The following is a 16857-nucleotide window of genomic DNA, read 5'->3' on the forward strand; positions in this document are numbered from 1 at the left end:
GGAATCTCTTTTAGCTTTCTCCAAAAAAAAAAAAACGACTTTACCGCCATTTTTTGTGTAAGCAGCCAAAATTAATCTCTATTTTTTGAGATATTTAGTGTCAGATTGTTTCCGTTTGGCCGCTAAAATTAAAGAAAGAAAACGAGCAGTGTGAAAAACAAACAAAGACGCACAAAAAAAGCATCGTGAGGAAGACGTTTTTGGAGGAAGTTGAGATTTTACAGCAAAAAAAAAAAAAATAAATCAACAAAATACAAGTGTAGAAAATAAAGTCAGCATTGTACAAGAAAAAAAAAGATACATAATAAGGTAAGATAAATGAGGGAAATTTGTCATTTGCATTTTTTTTTAAAGGTATGTAAACAAGTAACATTTGTAACAATCATGGAATTGAAAACTTTGATCAGAATAAGCAAAAAAACAAGAGCTTTTTACGGTAAATTAATTTAATTTTACGTCTTTGATGAATAACGGACTACAACTGCATTTGTCAAAATATTTTTTAAAGTTTATCTTAATGGAGAAAAAAAGCTAAATTATTTATAGTAGCAAGCGTTATTGAATAAAAAGCAGCTAAATGGTGTTTTTTTTTGCATGTGAAATTATTATTGAGACAAAAGTATTATGGCCAAACAGAAGGAAAAAGTATATTAGGAATCATAATTATTAAGTCATATGTCACATTACATGAAAAAAAAAAATCAGATTTTTCTCAAAAAAATCATCTGTTGTAATATTACGGAGATCAAAGTTGTATTAGAAAAATAAATTGGTTAAATTGCATAACTTGACATATTACAGGATGAATGTCGACTTTAACGATGCAAAACTGACACTATTTCTATCGTTATATTATGATTAATCTCTTAAATTTGGACTTTTTTCTCATAAAAGTACATTATAATTTAAATTTTGTAATTTCAAGACTTTCAATTAAAAATGACTATTTATTTTCATACAATTGTGAGTTTAATCATGTAAACGTAACAACTTTATACCCTTATACGATATTTTTCACTTAATTTTTCCTATTTTCATTTGCTTTTTTGTCTATTATCCTAACTTTAGGTTATTAATTTCTAAAAATGTGTTCTCGGAGTAAAAAACAAGTTTTTGTGGGTCATTTTAGTTCTGATCAAAGTATCAAACACTCAAATTTCCTATGTTTTTTTTGTTCATTAAACAGTAACAAATTCAAATAATTTCCATCTCCAAATCCATTTTTCTGTAATCTTCCTGCTATTTTTTTACTTAAATTTTTTTTCAAAGGCACACGCTTGTGAAGACATTTTTCTAATATTTTCTCTATACAGTAAATCTCACCAAAAAATGCCTCTTGTCGGCACAAAAAACAAAAAAAATCAAGTGACAAAAGAAAAAAACTTGACTTACTTTTGGACCAAAAGTGTATTTTGGCTTTGTCCCTTCTTTTAAAGAGTCGTGTTTGTCCGCCAGGTGGCGACATTGGGCTCTTTTCTTGTAAGAAAGTATTGGCGCAAGGTTTATACGAGAAGGAGGAAAAAAATATACAGGAAGCCAAAAAAAAAAAGGGTTAGATTGTGAAGCCGGCCGGCTGGAAAACACGCCACAGACGGGAGGCGGAGTCTGCCTTAGGCGATGGCTTTGGCTTCGGGTAAGAAAGCCTCCCAGTACTTGATCAGCTGTGTGGAAACACACCGAGTGGGTTTACGTGGCTCTTAAAGGGGACCTTAGCTATTTTTTTTAACTTACCTGTTGCTGAGACTTGAGCAGATTCTCCAGATAGTTGACAATCTGTCTTTTGAAATTCCTGGCCTTCTCCTTCTGTTGAAGAGGAATAGCAAAAAACACTCAAATATTGACTGGATTACTCACATCTAAGCCTCACCCTTAAAATCGTTGGATTTGGCAATTACTCGCATATAAGCCGACCCCCTGATTAACAAATTTCACCTCCATATTTATGGTTTGAATGAAGAGTACAAATGTGTTACTTTGAAAGGAAAATATTAATAAAAATTGTATAAGCCTCGCCCTTAAAATCGTTGGATTTTGCAATTTCTCGCGTATAAGCCGCCCCTGATTGACCACTTTCACCTCCATGTTCATGGATTTAATAGGGAGTACAAATGTGTTACTTTGAGAGGAAAATATTAATAAAAATCGTATAAGCCTCACCCTTAAAATGGTCAAATTTTACAATTTCTCGCATATAAGCCGCGCCCTGATTAACAAATTTCACCTCCATATTTATGGTTTTAATAGGGAGTACAAATATGTTACTTTGAGAGGAAAATATTAATAAAATTCGTATAAGCTTCACCCTTAAAATCGTTGGATTTTTGCAATTTCTCGCGTATAAGCCGCCCCCTGATTCACAATTTTCACCTCCATATTCATGGTTTTAATAGGGAGTACAAATGTGTTACTTTGAGAGGAAAATATTAATAAAAATCGTAAAAGCCTAACCCTTAAAATTGTTAAATTTTACAATTTCTCTCATATAAGCCGCCCCTCTGATCTACAATTTCCTCCTCCATATTCATGGATTTAATAGGAAGCACAAATGTTACTTTGAGAGGAAAATATTCATAAAAACCATTGCACGTGATATTTCTGAGATACTGTATGAATCAGAAGGATTGTCTGCTGGATTTCTAAAAGGGTGTTGCATGCAAGTAGACAAATTTGATAAAGAAGTCATGTGAGCAGTACAACCAGGAAGTGTCTGTAGCGGTCTTTGTAAGATGGCAGCACCCTGAGCTAGTAATAACAATATAATATATAAAATTAATTTTTTAACATTATTTCATAGATGTCAAACTAAATTGTATCCATTTCTATTTTGTCTATTTGGAAATAATAGCGTTCTGTTGTTTGGTCTTTGTCACCTTGCAGTTTTCTTCAAGAAAGTCTAATTTATGCGCATATAAGCCTCAATTCAGTCATAATTGTTTTAACTACATTTTTTTCTTTAATTTTCCACACTTACCTCGAAACGAAGCACTTCCTTGCGCACGGTAGCCGACACCCTGTCAAAGTCTCGCTCATACTGTGCCACTTTGGCTTCCCACTGAAGAAGGATACAAACAGACTGGTTGAGCCTTCCACAAAAATTAAGCCAATAGAAATGAGGGTATCTTACCTCACTAATCTCCTCCTTGGCCAATTGCAGTTTGTCGGGCTTATTGGCCCACTGCAGTTTGGCTTCACTCTCCCGCTTCTTTTGCAGCGCGCTTTGTGCGTCCTGCCATCGTTGCCAAGCCTTCATACGTTGGTCGAAGGAGTTCTAATGGAAACAGCAGTTTTTTTTTTGGCAATTTTTGCCCACATTTTCACATTTCAGTGTTAGTGTTCCCTCAGTTATCGCGGTTAATGGGGACCGGGACCACTCGCGGTAAGTGAATTTCCACGAAGTAGGGATTCCCCTTCAAAATGCTTAATTTGAATTTAATTCAAAAAATATATATTTTTAATTTTTATATTTTATATATTTTTTTAATTTCTTTTAATTAAGTTATTTATTTTTATCTATTTTTATTTATTTTCATTTATTGTCATTTATTTTCATTTATTTTTATTTATTTTTATTTATTTTTATTTATTTTTATTTATTTTTATTTATTTTTATTTATTTTTATTTATTTTTATTTATTTTTATTTATTTTTATTTATTTTTATTTATATTTATTTATTTTTATTTATTTTTATTTATTTTTTATTTATCTTTATGTATTTTTATTTATCTTTATGTATTTTTATTTATCTTTATGTATTTTTATTTATCTTTATGTATTTTTATTTATTTTTTATTTATTATTTATTTATTTTTTATTTATTTTTTATTTATTTTTATCAATTTGTATCCATTTGTATCCATTTGTATCCATTTGTATCTATTTGTATCTATTTGTATCTATTTGTATCTATTTGTATCTATTTGTATTTATTTTATTTATTTTTACCCCCCTGTATACAGTACACCATATAGAATACGGGTACAGAGAGTGGAATTCATTTTATAACAAAAAAAAACTGTAAAATATGTTGTTTCAATGAAATATTTGTATTATTATCTTTTTTCCCCAAAAAATCCGCGAAGCTCTGAGTCCGCGGTGGCTGAGCCGCGAAGTAGCGAGGGAACACTGTATTTCCACATACCCTGACAGCACCGAGCAGTCGTATAAAGTCGGCGATGAGCTCAGCAAATCCCAGTGCGTCGTTAGCCGCCTGGTCGTGATGCAGCTGCTCCATCTTGTCCTCCACTTCGGCCAATTGCGAAAGAGCTCGCGACAACGCCGTGTTGTCTTCGGCGCTACCCAACATGGCGGTGCTCTTAGCGAAACTGGCCGTGTTGGTGGAAAGCTCTTTGGGGCAAACGGGGAAATTTAAGAAAAGGCTTGTTTCTGTCGTTGTTGTCAAATTGGCGACCTTACGTACCTTTTCGGTGGACAACCAGCGACTCCACTAAAGCGTGGAGCTTCCGGAAGTGTTGGTCGGCAGACTCGACTTCCTGTAGTTTGTCCTCGAACCACTGCAGGGCAAAAAAAGGAAGGAAAGAGTCATTAATGTAAGGGAAGCTGCTTTTTCCGATTTTTTTGTGGGTCCTTGAACTCACCACGTCCGACTCATTCATCTTGATGGTCATTTTGCTGACGGCGTCGGTGGCTTTGTTGATCATTTTCAAGAAGCCGGCGCCACTAAGAGTTTGTGTGTTCACAGCTCTGGGCAACTACAAAAAAACAGGCACAAATGTTTTTTTATTTTTTTTTTTACATGTTTTCATCCATCAAATTTTTGGTGGTCACCATTAAAAAAGGCTGTTCTTACTTCGTCTCTTTCCAGGAACTCACGCACGTCGGGGTCTTGAATGAGTGAAGGGTGAGTGACCACTCTCTGAAGATATCTGAAAGATATAAACCAGAATTTATTTCTTTCACTGTCTAAATCACAGGTGTCAAAGTGGCGGCCCGCGGGCCAAATCTGGCCCGCCGCATCATTTTGTGTGGCCCAGTAAAGTAAATGATGAGTGCTGACTTTCTGTTTTAGGATCAAATGAAGAGTATAGATGTATATTAAATTTCCTGATTTTCCCCCTGTTTAAATCAATAATTGTCATTTTTAATCCATTTTTTTCTGTTTTTAGTTCAAAAATCATTTTGTAAAATTTAAAAATATATTTTAAAAAGCTAAAATAAACATTGTCTATAAAAATGGAATATTCAGAGATTTTAATCCAGTTCTTTTAATCCATTTTTATAAAAAAAAAACCTAAATATTATATCAAAAATGTGGCCTACAAAAAGCTCCCAATTACTTCAAAAATAATGTTATAAAATCTAAAAATATATTTAAAAACTAAAATAAACATTGTTTTAGATCTATAAAAAACTGAATATTCAGGGCTTTTAATCCAGTTCTTTTAATCCATTTATTAAAAAAAAAAATCTAAATATTCTATATAAAATGGTCCAACCCACGTGAAATCAAATTAACGTTATAGCGGCCCGCGAACACCCTTGGTTTAAATACTAGATTTGACCCATAGACGTCTATGTCACCTCTCTAGAGCGCCTCTTCTTCTTTCCAGAAAATCGGCAGAAGACGAGTCCTCCTTCCCCACCTTGACCTTGGTCATACCTGCAGGCCAGATGTGGCGGTCAAAGACGCCCGAGGTTTGGCGCCTCCGAGTGGCGGGGCCTACCCAGAATGCTCTTCTCCGGCGGAGGAGGCACGATGAGACCGTTGGGTCCGTGTTTTTCCGAGAGCTTCTCGTAGAGGCCCAGGAAGTCGCTGAAGCGCCGACGCACGGTAAACGTCTTGTTCCGGAACATGGACAGTGTCGTCTATGACATACACATTTATTTTTTATTGACTTGATTAATAATTCTTATATATTTCCATCACAATGTGTATTTTTCTCTCAAATATTACCTGAGTGGACACTTTGTAGGCCATATAGGCAGTCATGCCATCCCCTGGAACACATTAATAATGAATTTTATAGAGTTAATGCTGGATGATAAAATGATAATGATATTTATGGTGAAATATTTTTTTTGTCTGGTTTTTACAGGTTGTGAATAGAAGGAATCTCACCGATTTTTTCGGGCTCGCCAATTGCGACGTTGATGTCGAATTTGTCCTCCAACTCGGACTCCTCGTCGTCGTCTAGCTGCAGAAGGTTAAGGTTTTCATGAAGAACAAGTCATAAAGTTTATTTTTTATGAGTATTTATAAGTGTGCACTTAATTTATGGTGAAGCTTTAAATCTCATGATAATTTATGGCAAATCAATACAGATTATAAACAATGGATGCACTTTGGGTCTTTTGTTTCAGACTAAAATGTTAAATATGTGAATAAAGCTAACTATATATTGCTATTCTATAATATTTTTGTTTAAATTCCATGAGGATAAAATTTAAAAATAACATTTTTTTGGTTTGGGAGGAGTTCAAAACATTTCATGATTCATGTGGGCGGGCGCAAGAGAAAACACAGCAGTAAATTTCCTTCCAAATAAGTGAACATCTTTCAAAATTCGACTCACTTCTTCCAGCACGTTCACCGCCGCCGCCGCCAGCGCCTTAGTGGCCACATTGGAAACAACGGGCGCAGCCACGGAAGGTCTGGCGGCCATGTCCTTCTTCCTCTCGCTGCGAGGACTATCCAGCGATAGCTCCACCGTGGCGTCTGCGGGACCACGCCGTCAGAGAAATGAAACGCAAAAAAACACCGTCTTACATTCGGGCCAATACGTTACAATAGGAAAACGTGATGGTTTAAAAAAGACTCACCAGCAAATATATCAGCACTTTCTTCCGCATGGACTCCATTGCTTTTGGCATTGACCTGGGGGGCGTCGACTTCCTCCGTGAAGATGGCGCCATGGTGACGCTCCGGTGGGAAGCGGTCGGCGAGAGGCGGGTCTTTCTCGGCGATGGCGCTCTCTCCGAAAAGATCTTCGTCGGGTTCGTCGAAGAGACTCTTTTTCGGCGGTGGCGAGACGGCGACTTTGATCGCCAGTGGGTCGGCGAATAGGTCGCTGCCTTCGATTTCCGACAGATCCTTCGACTGGGCGCTTATTGGCGCGGGATCGTCGAAAAGGTCCAAAAGAGGGTCCGCTATCTGATTGGTTGGACGCGGCACGGGATCCTGGGTCGAGTCCAGATTTAAAAGTGGTGCCGTTTCTTCAACTTCCCCCTTGGAGTTATCGGCTTCGCGAAGGGGTGCAATTTCGCCGGCGTCCACTAGGGTTTCGCTTCCCAACAGGTCGACGAAATCGTCGTGAAGAGGGGTTTCCAGAAAGGGTTTTTCTTGGATTTTGGATTCGGCCGATACGGAAGGAGTCATCCAATTGTCGGTCAGGTCGTCGAGTTCGTCGGAGCGCTCGCTAGGCGTTTTGGATCCCGAGCCGCTACTGATGGGGTCGCTCACCGTCTCGCTGGAAGGAGTGATTAATTCGTCGCTGGGCTGGCTGGCGGAGGGTGTTTCGCTTGGGGAGGAGTTATTCTGGGGGCGCCAAAAAATAATAATAATAATCACTATAACTTGGCATTTATTGGCTGAAAGGAAAATCAAAATTTCTACTTTGGCGTGAAAGTAGAAATTTAGATTCTCCTTTCATTGGCACTAATGAGAAAAATGAGAAATAGTGCATCAGGATGGAAAAAAAGTATAACTTTTACCCCAAAAATATTATTGTTGACCTAAAAATGGTCATGTATAAATCTTGTCTGCATCAGGATGGAAAAAAATTATAACTCTTACCAAAAAATAATTATTGTTGACCTAAAAATGGTCATCTATAAATCTTGTCTGCATCAGGAAGGAAAAAATTATAACTGACCAAAAAATGAATTATTGTTGACCTAAAAATGGTCAGCTATAAATCTTTTCTCTATTAGACATCTCATAGATGTTGATTTTAATGCACATTAACAGGTGGTTCATCCCAGAAAAATGCATCAATCAACTTGATTACCTTGATTTTTTATTCATAACTGTAAGGGTGTCTTAAAAATAATATTTATCACAATTATAGTGATTGGTCGGGGAGTCCTTTAGTCATACATACTTACTCCTACTTCTATCATTAAATCTCTCCACTCATTTTTGGACTTTTACCTTTAAATAAAACTTTAAAGTGATTGTAACGGCTTCCAAATGAAAGCCATAACAAAAAAAGCTTAAGCTAGCACATTTGTAGTGGAGGTATTTGAAAAAGCTGCTGAGTAAGCTTTTTTGCCAAATTGCCCTTTTTTTCCTCCTGAACTTTGACTGAAGGGAAAACATCCGGGTTCTAACCACGTGACCTGTACCCACTCACATGACAAGAGCCCCCCCTCCTTTAAAATCTCCATTTAAGTAACAATTCCGTCAAATTAATACGCCTAGCTTTGTGTAGTCACGCTGAACGAACTCCATAATAACAAACATTTCAAACAATAACAACTATTACGCACAGCGCCAAAGGAGGTTTCTCGTCTACACAAAGCAGAAACATCACAGGCCTTTAAAAGATTGACGTTAGAACATAAAAAAAGATGAATAAACTAACTTTTAACACGTTAAAGCGAACATAGGAATAAAACTTTAAAAAAAAATACGACACGAGAGGTGGAAAAGTAGTGCCGAGCTTTCCTCGCGCAATGCTATGGCTAATTGAGTGAACAGGGTGCAGAGGTAAAACGGGGACGAATGCAGGGAAAGTTGGGGACATACCACGCTAGCGAAGAGCTCTTCTCCGTCGTCTTCATCGCTGCCACGGCCTGCGACGTCCCCGGAATCTGGGAACGGTGGTGGACAACGTTCCGAGCTGGTCGCCATCTTCAATTCGCTTAAAACAAAACTTAACGCACAAGCGCGGAGGGAGATTAGTTACGACTGACCGCAGCGAGTGGATGCTTTTCGGGAGATAATGTTGACTTCTTCGCTGCCCATGCGAGCGCGAGAGAGACGGCGGTGAAAAGTGACGCCTGGGGCACGGTGCAAGTGCTCCAAAAAGTGACAGGGAAGTCGGCAGTGGCGTGAGGAAGGAGGAGGGGGAAGAAGACGGGGGAGGCGACGCTAGTTAACCGCCGCTGTCACTTTTAACTTCCTGGTTTCCTCATTAGCAAGCTAGCTAGCTCCTGCCAACTTGCCACATAGCTTCACTTCCTGTTAGCCCCACTTCCGTTTTTTTCCGATCCCACCGGTTTTCTGGACAGGACACACCTCCCGCTTACGTATCAAAACGATTTGCATTGGTTAAATTGACATCACGTGGTTGAGAGACGCCATATTGTTGCTAATGTTCTATTGTAAATAAAACATTTATTTCATATATTTTTTTAAAGAGAGAGAAAATTAAGGACAAAAATACAAATATTTCTCTAAAATATATTAAGCAAAAAGTTGTGTTTTGTCATATTTGTAAAAAAAGCCTGTTGCACTGTATCCTATTTTAACGTCCTATGTAAGTGTTTGGTACACGTAAACATCGTCATTGCATTTTTTGCGTGTAGGTAACAACATGGCGCCTGAATCCGTCACTGGCCATACTTGTGTTTTTCTGCCTCCCACAACTCCGGTGGGTTCACGGTCTCGCTAGCATATCGAAACCATTAGCAAGATAACACCCGAGTTCTCGGGTCACGGGATCACGCTAACGGGGCGGCTTGGACGTTAACAATGACTTGGAGAAGTTCATCGGACGGCTAATGACAAGCGCGTTTGGGGATGCCATCTGTCAGTTCGAACGACGAAGAGCCGCTTCTTACGGCGAAACGTCGGCTTCCCGATGAGGAGTTGGACTCCAGTGAAGGTGCAAATATGACGATGCTCACCTGTTAACGGGCTGTTACCATTACAATCGATAACGACTGATTCCCAACTATATAGCTCACGTCTTGTTCACTGGGAATTTACCAATAAAGTTTTTTTTGCCCCGCAGTGTTTACAAAGCTCAAAGCAGATAATTTAAATAAATTATTTTTATAAATTCAGTGTTTAATCATAGAAAGAGTAACGAATGTTTGTCAGATTATTATTTTTAAACTTTTTGCAAAAATAAAATTGTAATTATTGTGATAATAATCGTGTTTTTTCCTCGCTGAAACTGCAAAGTTCTTTAAGTTTCACGTTACAAAATCATTTGCAGTCAATAATTTTGCACTGGGTTCAAGTAATCATGTGTTTAATTGTGTTTTACTCTGCTAATGCTATTTTAAACGACGCATTCAACAGTCCTTTAAAACGATACTTTTTACAAACTACTTTTAATTAACCATTGATAATGATAATTAATTATTGTAATCTTGAAAACAATATAATGGACTCACTGCCAGTGATTTGCTACCCATTTAAAATTATATTTTCAAAGTGTATTACTTTTTTATATTATTAATGCAACAATGTTGCTTAAATTCTGAATCATAACTATCATTCTCACTTTCTTTTACTATTGTATAACTTGACAATCTGTAACTTCCCCTTTCTAAAAGTACCGGAATGTTCTCTTAAAGTCATAAGACGAGAAAAAAAAAACCCCAAAAAACCTCCAGAAATATGTTTCTACATTTATGCATACCATAAAAGGATAGCAAACATTCGATTCTAAACGTCCTTCTGATTGATTTATTTCCAGATGAAACCTTATTTCAAAGAAGCAGCTCAAGCACCCCGCGCGATGACAACGACGGCGCCCGATTAACATACGAAGAAGCGGTCGAAGCATCGGGTAAGTAGTAAAAGGAAGCCATCTTGGGAATGATAACGATTACGATAGCGAAGGCGTGGCACCAGTAGATTTGACAGCTGTTTCTATATGATAACATTTCTTTTAAAATTCACATTTTAAGCTGTTCCACCAAAAAAACTTGTCGTTTCTATAGGCTTCGGCCTATTCCATTGGCTTCTACTGTTGGCGTGTGGTTGGGCTAACGCCAGTGACGCGGTGGAGATTGTTTGCGTCTCCTTCCTGCTGCCCACAGCCCGCTGTGACCTCCTACTCAGCTCCTCCGACATGGGTCTGCTGACCGCCTCCATTTTCCTAGGTGGGTCCAGGCACTCCCATGTGTCAAAGTGGCGGCCCGGGGGCCAAATCTGGCCCGCCTTATCATTTTGTGTGGCCCGGAAAAGTAAATCATGAGTGCTGACTTTCTGTTTTAGGATCAAATTAAGATGAAGAGTATAGATGTATATTACATTTCCTGATTTTCCCCCTTTTACATCAATAATTGTCATTTTTTAATCATTTTTTTCTGTGTTTTTAGTTCAAAAATAATTTTGTAAAATCTAAAAATATATTTAAAAAAGCTCAAATAAACATTATTTTAGATGTATAAAAAATGGAATATTCAGGGCTTTTAATCCAGCTCTTTTCAATTTTTATTTTTAAAAAATCTAAATATTATATCAAAAATGTGACCTACAAAAGATCCCAATTAGTTCAAAAATAATTTTGTAAAAATTTAAAAAAATATATTTTAAAAAAGCTAAAATAACATTGTTTTAGATCTATAAAAAATGCAATATTCAGGGATTTTAATCAAGTTATTTTCATCCATTTTTATTTTTAAAAAAATCTAAATATTATATCTAAAATATGATCTTCAAAAAGCTCCCAATTAGTTTAAAAATAATTTTGGAAAATCTAAAAATATATTTAAAAAAAAGCAAAAATAAAAATTGTTTTAGATCTATAAATAAATTGAATATTCAGGGCTTTAAATCCATTTAAAAAAAAAAAAATTAAATATTATATCTAAAATGGTCCAGCCCACATGAAATCAAGTTGACGTTAAAGCGGCTCACGAACCAACCCGAGTCTGACACCCTTACCGTAAGCTAACCATCTCCCTTTCCGCCAGGTATGATGGTGGGAGGCTATGTGTGGGGTTACCTGGCCGACCGCAGGGGGCGCCGCAGCGTCCTGGTGGTCTCCTTGAGCGTCAACGGCCTCTTCGGGGGGCTAGCTAGCGCCGCCCCATATTTCTGGCTCTTCCTCCTGCTCCGGTTCATCAGCGGTGTCGGGTAAGGACAGCAAAAACAAACAAAAAAAACAATGTTTTAGCGTAGATTTTCACATTTTTATGAATTTACAAAAAAAATGTAATTGAAAAACAAAAAAAAATCTGCCAGAAAAAAATGTGATGTAGTGAAGCCGTGATATTTGAGGGATTTCTGTATTTCTATACCTTTCTCCAGGGTGGGCGGGTCTATTCCTGTCATTTTTTCGTACTTCTCCGAGTTTATGCCCCGGAAGAGGCGGGGGGCCATGATCAGCGCGCTCGCCACATTTTGGATGGCGGGGAATATTCTGGCGGCAGGTACCGAAACGTGGCATATGGTGGGAATTTTGGACGTTAAGGTATTTATTTTGTTTTTGTTTTTCTACCTATGTTGAGGTCTGGCTTGGTTGGTGATCCCGAGAACCTGGACGCATTTTTCCTTGGGGCGATTGGACTTTCAGAGCTGGCGAGTTTTTGTGGTGCTCTGCTCAATCCCTAGCATCACGTCGGCGTTTGTCTTTAAGATGTTTATGCCTGAAAGTCCCAAGTTCCTGATGGAGGTATCTGTAAAAGGAAAAAAAAGTTTTAGAAGCCTGGTGGACCGCTAGGCTTTTCTTTGATAATGTTCAACTTTTAGCAAAGTGATTGTTAAAAGTGTAATTTGAGTACTGTGAATAAATGGCGGACATTGACACGATTTTCATGTTTTAAAATGTATTTTGAAGCTAATATTTTTTATTTTCTGCATTTTTCGCCCTTTAAAATACGCATTGCAGTGTTTTATAAGCTTGGCGGGCCGCCAGGCTTTTCTTTCATCTGTGATGATTTAAATGTTAGCATCCGACTTAGCGACGTGATTGCTAATTCTGTAAACAAAGTGCCAACAATGAGACCATTTTCATGTTTTAAAATTTCTCTTGAAGCTAAATGAATTATTTCCTTCCAGGCTGGTCGAGAAAAAGAAGCCATCCAGGTCTTCCGCCAGATGTTTCGTCTCAACGTACGCGGGAAAGGAGTGTCTCCTCCGGTATGTAAAAACATTAAAATTATTAACAGATACAGCTTGCATTATGTTAAAAACGGCTTCTATAAACTTCTAGACGTCTCATTTTGGGTACTCAGACGTTTGGTCGCTGGACGTTTGGTCGCCGGACAGAGTTTACTGTTGAAACCAGCTCTCAAAATTATATTCACCCAGGCGACCAAACGTCCGGGCAACGAAACGTCCCGGGCGACCAAACGTCCGGTGCGACCAAACGTCCGGGGCGACCAAACGTCCGGGGCGACCAAACGTCCGGGGCGACCAAACGTCCGGGGGCGACCAAACGTCCGGGGGCGACCAAACGTCCGGGGGCGACCAAACGTCCGGGGGCGACCAAACGTCCGGGGGCGACCAAACGTCCGGGGGCGACCAAACGTCCGGGGGCGACCAAACGTCCGGGGGCGACCAAAGGTCCGGTCGCGCTCATTTTGTGTCATGTGGACCCCAATATTGACATATGACCTACAAAAAGCTCCCAATTACAATTGAAAAAGTCACATGTGGCTCTGGAGCCACTAAATTTTAGACCAGACTCAATTAAATAAGGCAACATACCACAAATTAGGATATTAAGATGCCATACTTGACCTCTGACCTATTTTCATTTTTTAAGGCCTTCTCTCTGCACGTGAGCGCCCCCCAGAGATCCCGCCAGACTCGAACCACAACCCCTTGTGGACGACTCGGCGCCATTCTGAAAAAGGTGAGCCAGAAAGAAGCCCCGCCATGGAGTCAAAAAAACGTTAATAAGTGTGTTATTACAACAGGGCGTGGCACCGGTTTGTCAGATGTTTGACGGAGAACTCAAATCCAGAAGCTTCATTCTGCTCATCATCTTTTACTGCATTTCCTTCGGGTAAGAAAACACTCGAAGGTTGCCGAGTGACGGGAAAATAACATGAGCGGCTTTGTGTAGATTTTACGGCATGTGGATGTGGTTCCCCGAGCTGTTTGTACGCGTGGAAGTGGGCGGTTCCCCGTGCGCCAATGTCTCCGCCTCCTCGGCTGAGCAGAGGAACCAAAGTTGCTACCCCGTCAAGACTATTGGTGCGTAATATATATATATTTATATTTATATTGTGATTAGTCAATTGCGTTCACTTTGGGGGTGTGGCATGATAGCTGGAAATTTGTTTACTATTCTGTTAGCATTAAGCTAGCAGCCTTACTGTGAATGCTATATACTTTGTAATACAAATTATTTAAACAATTTTTTTAAGCTTTTAACTCAATAGTTACTATTTTATCATTTACATCTTTTAAATTTAAATTGTTCCTTGTTTTTAATCTGAGGAAATAATATTTGTATATTTATCATATTTTAATCCATTCATTTGTTATGTAAATAAAAGTAAATACATCTATTTTAATTCACTAAAGAATACCTTCAATAAAAATAATTATTAAAAACCCTTATTTACATTTTTATTTGCCCAAAAAGGGAAAAAAATAAATATTTATATACTTAACCTTAATATTCTCAAATGTATGTATTTTTCAAGTAAAAAATCTCCTAATAATTTAATAATAACATAATAATGTAATAATATAATAATAATAATAATAATAATAATAATAATAATAATAATAATAATAATAATAATAATAATAATAATAATAATAATAATAATAATAATAATAATAATAATAATAATAATAATAATAATAATAATAATAATAATAATAATAATAATAATAATAAATAAAAAAAATCATTTTTAAAAAAAATTATATTAAACCAAATTACTAAATAAAGTTTACAAAAGCAAAATAAAAAAATCATAAGGCTAAAACTGGATTGAATTGAAACAGATATGTTTTGAATCTGGATTTGAAAAGTAATAAAAAATCTCAATTAAAAACTAAAAGCTAATTTGAATGGATCTATAGTTATTAACATTACCTCTGTTTTTGCCTGTCAGTCTACAAGGAGGGCTTCATCATGGCCGCCGCCAACCTTCCCGGGAACATCTTCACCATCTTAGCCATGGACGCCGTGGGAGGGAAGCCTCTGCTGTGTAAGGGAGACCCTTTCGCCGCACCTTGGGTTACCAACTTGTTTTGACCCGACTTACATCGGGGGTGCCGGTGGTGTGCCCGCAGCGGGAAGCTTGCTGGCGTCGGCCATCAGCGTCTTCCTCATCTACGTGGTGAAGAACAAAAGTCAGAGTTTGGCGTTGGCCTGCTTGTTCAGCGCCGTTTCCGTCGTGGCCTGGAACGCTCTCGACGTCTTGGCCACTGAGCTTTACCCAACGCGGCTACGGTAATTTTGGACTATTTTTATTTATTTATTTTTTCAAATAAGGGTGCTAAATTCTGGGCTTCCCAAACTTATTTTTTTTTGCTGAAAAAAATGGTCAACAACATATCTATGGACAAAATTGGGAATATTTAGGTTAAGATTTTTTAAGTATAGTATTATTTAAATTTTTGTTTTAGTTCCTTTTTTTGCGGAAAAATTAAAATGTAAATGAGTATTTTTTTGTTATTTATTTAAAGGTATTATTTAATAAATTAAAAAAATAAGTGCTTTTAATTATATAGGTATGAATTGATTGTGATTAAAAATACCATTTTTTTGATAAAAACACGAAAATACCAAATGAATGTGTTTTTGGAGGTTTTTAAATATAAAATGTAAATGGAATATCAATGTCTTGGTAATACATATTTAAAATACTTTAAAAAAGTACTGAATACATTCTATACATTTATTTTTAAAGTGACTACATCAAAATGTTTTCGTTTCTACTATAAAAAATGTCAATAAAAACAAATGTTTTCCCCTTTTTAAATAAAAAATGTAAAAGATAATCATTTGCATCAAGAAACTTTAAACATGTATTTACACACTTCCCAATAATGTCTTTTTACTACTTGTATAGATTTAAAATACTTTAAAAAATAATACTAAATAAACTCAATAAATGTATTTTTTTTCTACTTTTTCAATTTAAAAAATGTTGATAAAAACAAAGAAAAATAACAAATAGGACAGATTGCAATACTTGCGATTATTACTTATAATATACTAATACTAAAAATAATTTAAAAAAGAATACTTACTGATTTTTGTGTCTGGAAACAATCAAAATTTGACAATCATTTTCAACGTGGATGTTGAGTGACAGCCCTCCGAAATGAACCAATCAAATGACAGCGTTTTTTCCCCCCTGCAGTTCATCGGCACTCGGCGTCTTCACGGGTGCGGGCCGAGTGGCGGCCATCATGGGAAACGTGGCCTTCGGCAACCTACTGGACTCGGACTGCGCCATTCCCGTCCTCTTGGTGTCGGCTATGCTGCTCGCTGGGGGTGCCGCAGCGCTTTTTTTGCCACGCAGCAAGCAGACGGAGCTCGCTTAAGCTTTTTAGGTCAAAATATATTAAATATATTTAAAGAAAAACAAAAAAACATGACGCCATACTCACTCCCATTAGTGGTTTATAAACCTGGTGGGTAGCAGGGATTTTTTAGCCCCGCCTCCTCAGCCCAGGCTAAAAAAAATAGCTTCAAAAGGAACATTTAGTGATGAAAAACATTCATTGACGGTGATTGGCGTCCAATCTATTTGGATTGGGAGGATGGCAACATTTTTTGTTGTTGTTGCCATCCCTCCCATTTCAAATAGATTGGACATTTATTGCGAGTTATTAACATTCCTAAACTATAAATTATCATTAAAAACGACCCATTTTTCTACTATTTTAAGAATTTATATTTTTCTTTTTGTTATGTATTTATTTTTTCAATGCTTATTGGAAAATAAAACTTAATTTTATCTGTCATTATTTGTCAAATAATTTCACTTCTAAGCAGCAAGCATCATAATTATTAAAAAA

At 37.1% G+C, this 16857-nt stretch overlaps 2 protein-coding genes across 2 annotated transcripts; one reads left to right on the forward strand and one right to left on the reverse strand.

Moving 5' to 3' along the window:
- Positions 1-480: 480 nt before the first annotated feature.
- snx1a (sorting nexin 1a) lies at positions 481-9197 on the reverse strand. Its single transcript, XM_077711216.1, has 15 exons — positions 8707-9197; positions 6780-7494; positions 6533-6675; positions 6079-6154; positions 5914-5957; positions 5684-5825; positions 5541-5619; positions 4810-4885; positions 4598-4711; positions 4420-4513; positions 4141-4346; positions 3125-3268; positions 2972-3052; positions 1732-1803; positions 481-1661 (listed from the first exon to the last, which is right to left on the reverse strand). Exons 1-15 carry the CDS (start codon positions 8809-8811, stop codon positions 1611-1613), a joined length of 2142 nt encoding a protein of 713 aa, XP_077567342.1. The 5' UTR covers positions 8812-9197; the 3' UTR covers positions 481-1610.
- A 237-nt stretch (positions 9198-9434) lies between these two features.
- sv2 (synaptic vesicle glycoprotein 2) lies at positions 9435-16803 on the forward strand. Its single transcript, XM_077711213.1, has 13 exons — positions 9435-9787; positions 10610-10702; positions 10857-11018; positions 11835-11997; positions 12172-12293; positions 12372-12535; positions 12922-13002; positions 13631-13720; positions 13785-13873; positions 13934-14064; positions 14940-15035; positions 15121-15280; positions 16197-16803. Exons 1-13 carry the CDS (start codon positions 9703-9705, stop codon positions 16378-16380), a joined length of 1620 nt encoding a protein of 539 aa, XP_077567339.1. The 5' UTR covers positions 9435-9702; the 3' UTR covers positions 16381-16803.
- The last annotated feature ends 54 nt before the right edge of the window (positions 16804-16857 follow it).

This window comes from Stigmatopora nigra, unplaced genomic scaffold (genome assembly GCF_051989575.1).
Source record: "Stigmatopora nigra isolate UIUO_SnigA unplaced genomic scaffold, RoL_Snig_1.1 HiC_scaffold_25, whole genome shotgun sequence".
Lineage (NCBI taxonomy): Eukaryota > Metazoa > Chordata > Actinopteri > Syngnathiformes > Syngnathidae > Stigmatopora > Stigmatopora nigra.

Excerpts from the sequence above, each read along its gene's own strand:
- snx1a (XM_077711216.1), bottom strand. The coding sequence starts at position 8,811 with ATGGCGACCAGCTCGGAACGTTGTCCACCACCGTTCCCAGATTCCGGG. Across the intron at positions 6,676-6,779 it reads AAGTGCTGATATATTTGCTG|ACGCCACGGTGGAGCTATCG; the intron begins GTGAGTCTTTTT and ends GTGGTCCCGCAG. Across the intron at positions 1,804-2,971 it reads AGGAAGTGCTTCGTTTCGAG|AAGGAGAAGGCCAGGAATTT; the intron begins GTAAGTGTGGAA and ends CCTCTTCAACAG.
- sv2 (XM_077711213.1), top strand. The coding sequence starts at position 9,703 with ATGCCATCTGTCAGTTCGAACGACGAAGAGCCGCTTCTTACGGCGAAA. Across the intron at positions 13,874-13,933 it reads TTTTACTGCATTTCCTTCGG|ATTTTACGGCATGTGGATGT; the intron begins GTAAGAAAACAC and ends GGCTTTGTGTAG. Across the intron at positions 14,065-14,939 it reads CTACCCCGTCAAGACTATTG|TCTACAAGGAGGGCTTCATC; the intron begins GTGCGTAATATA and ends TTTGCCTGTCAG.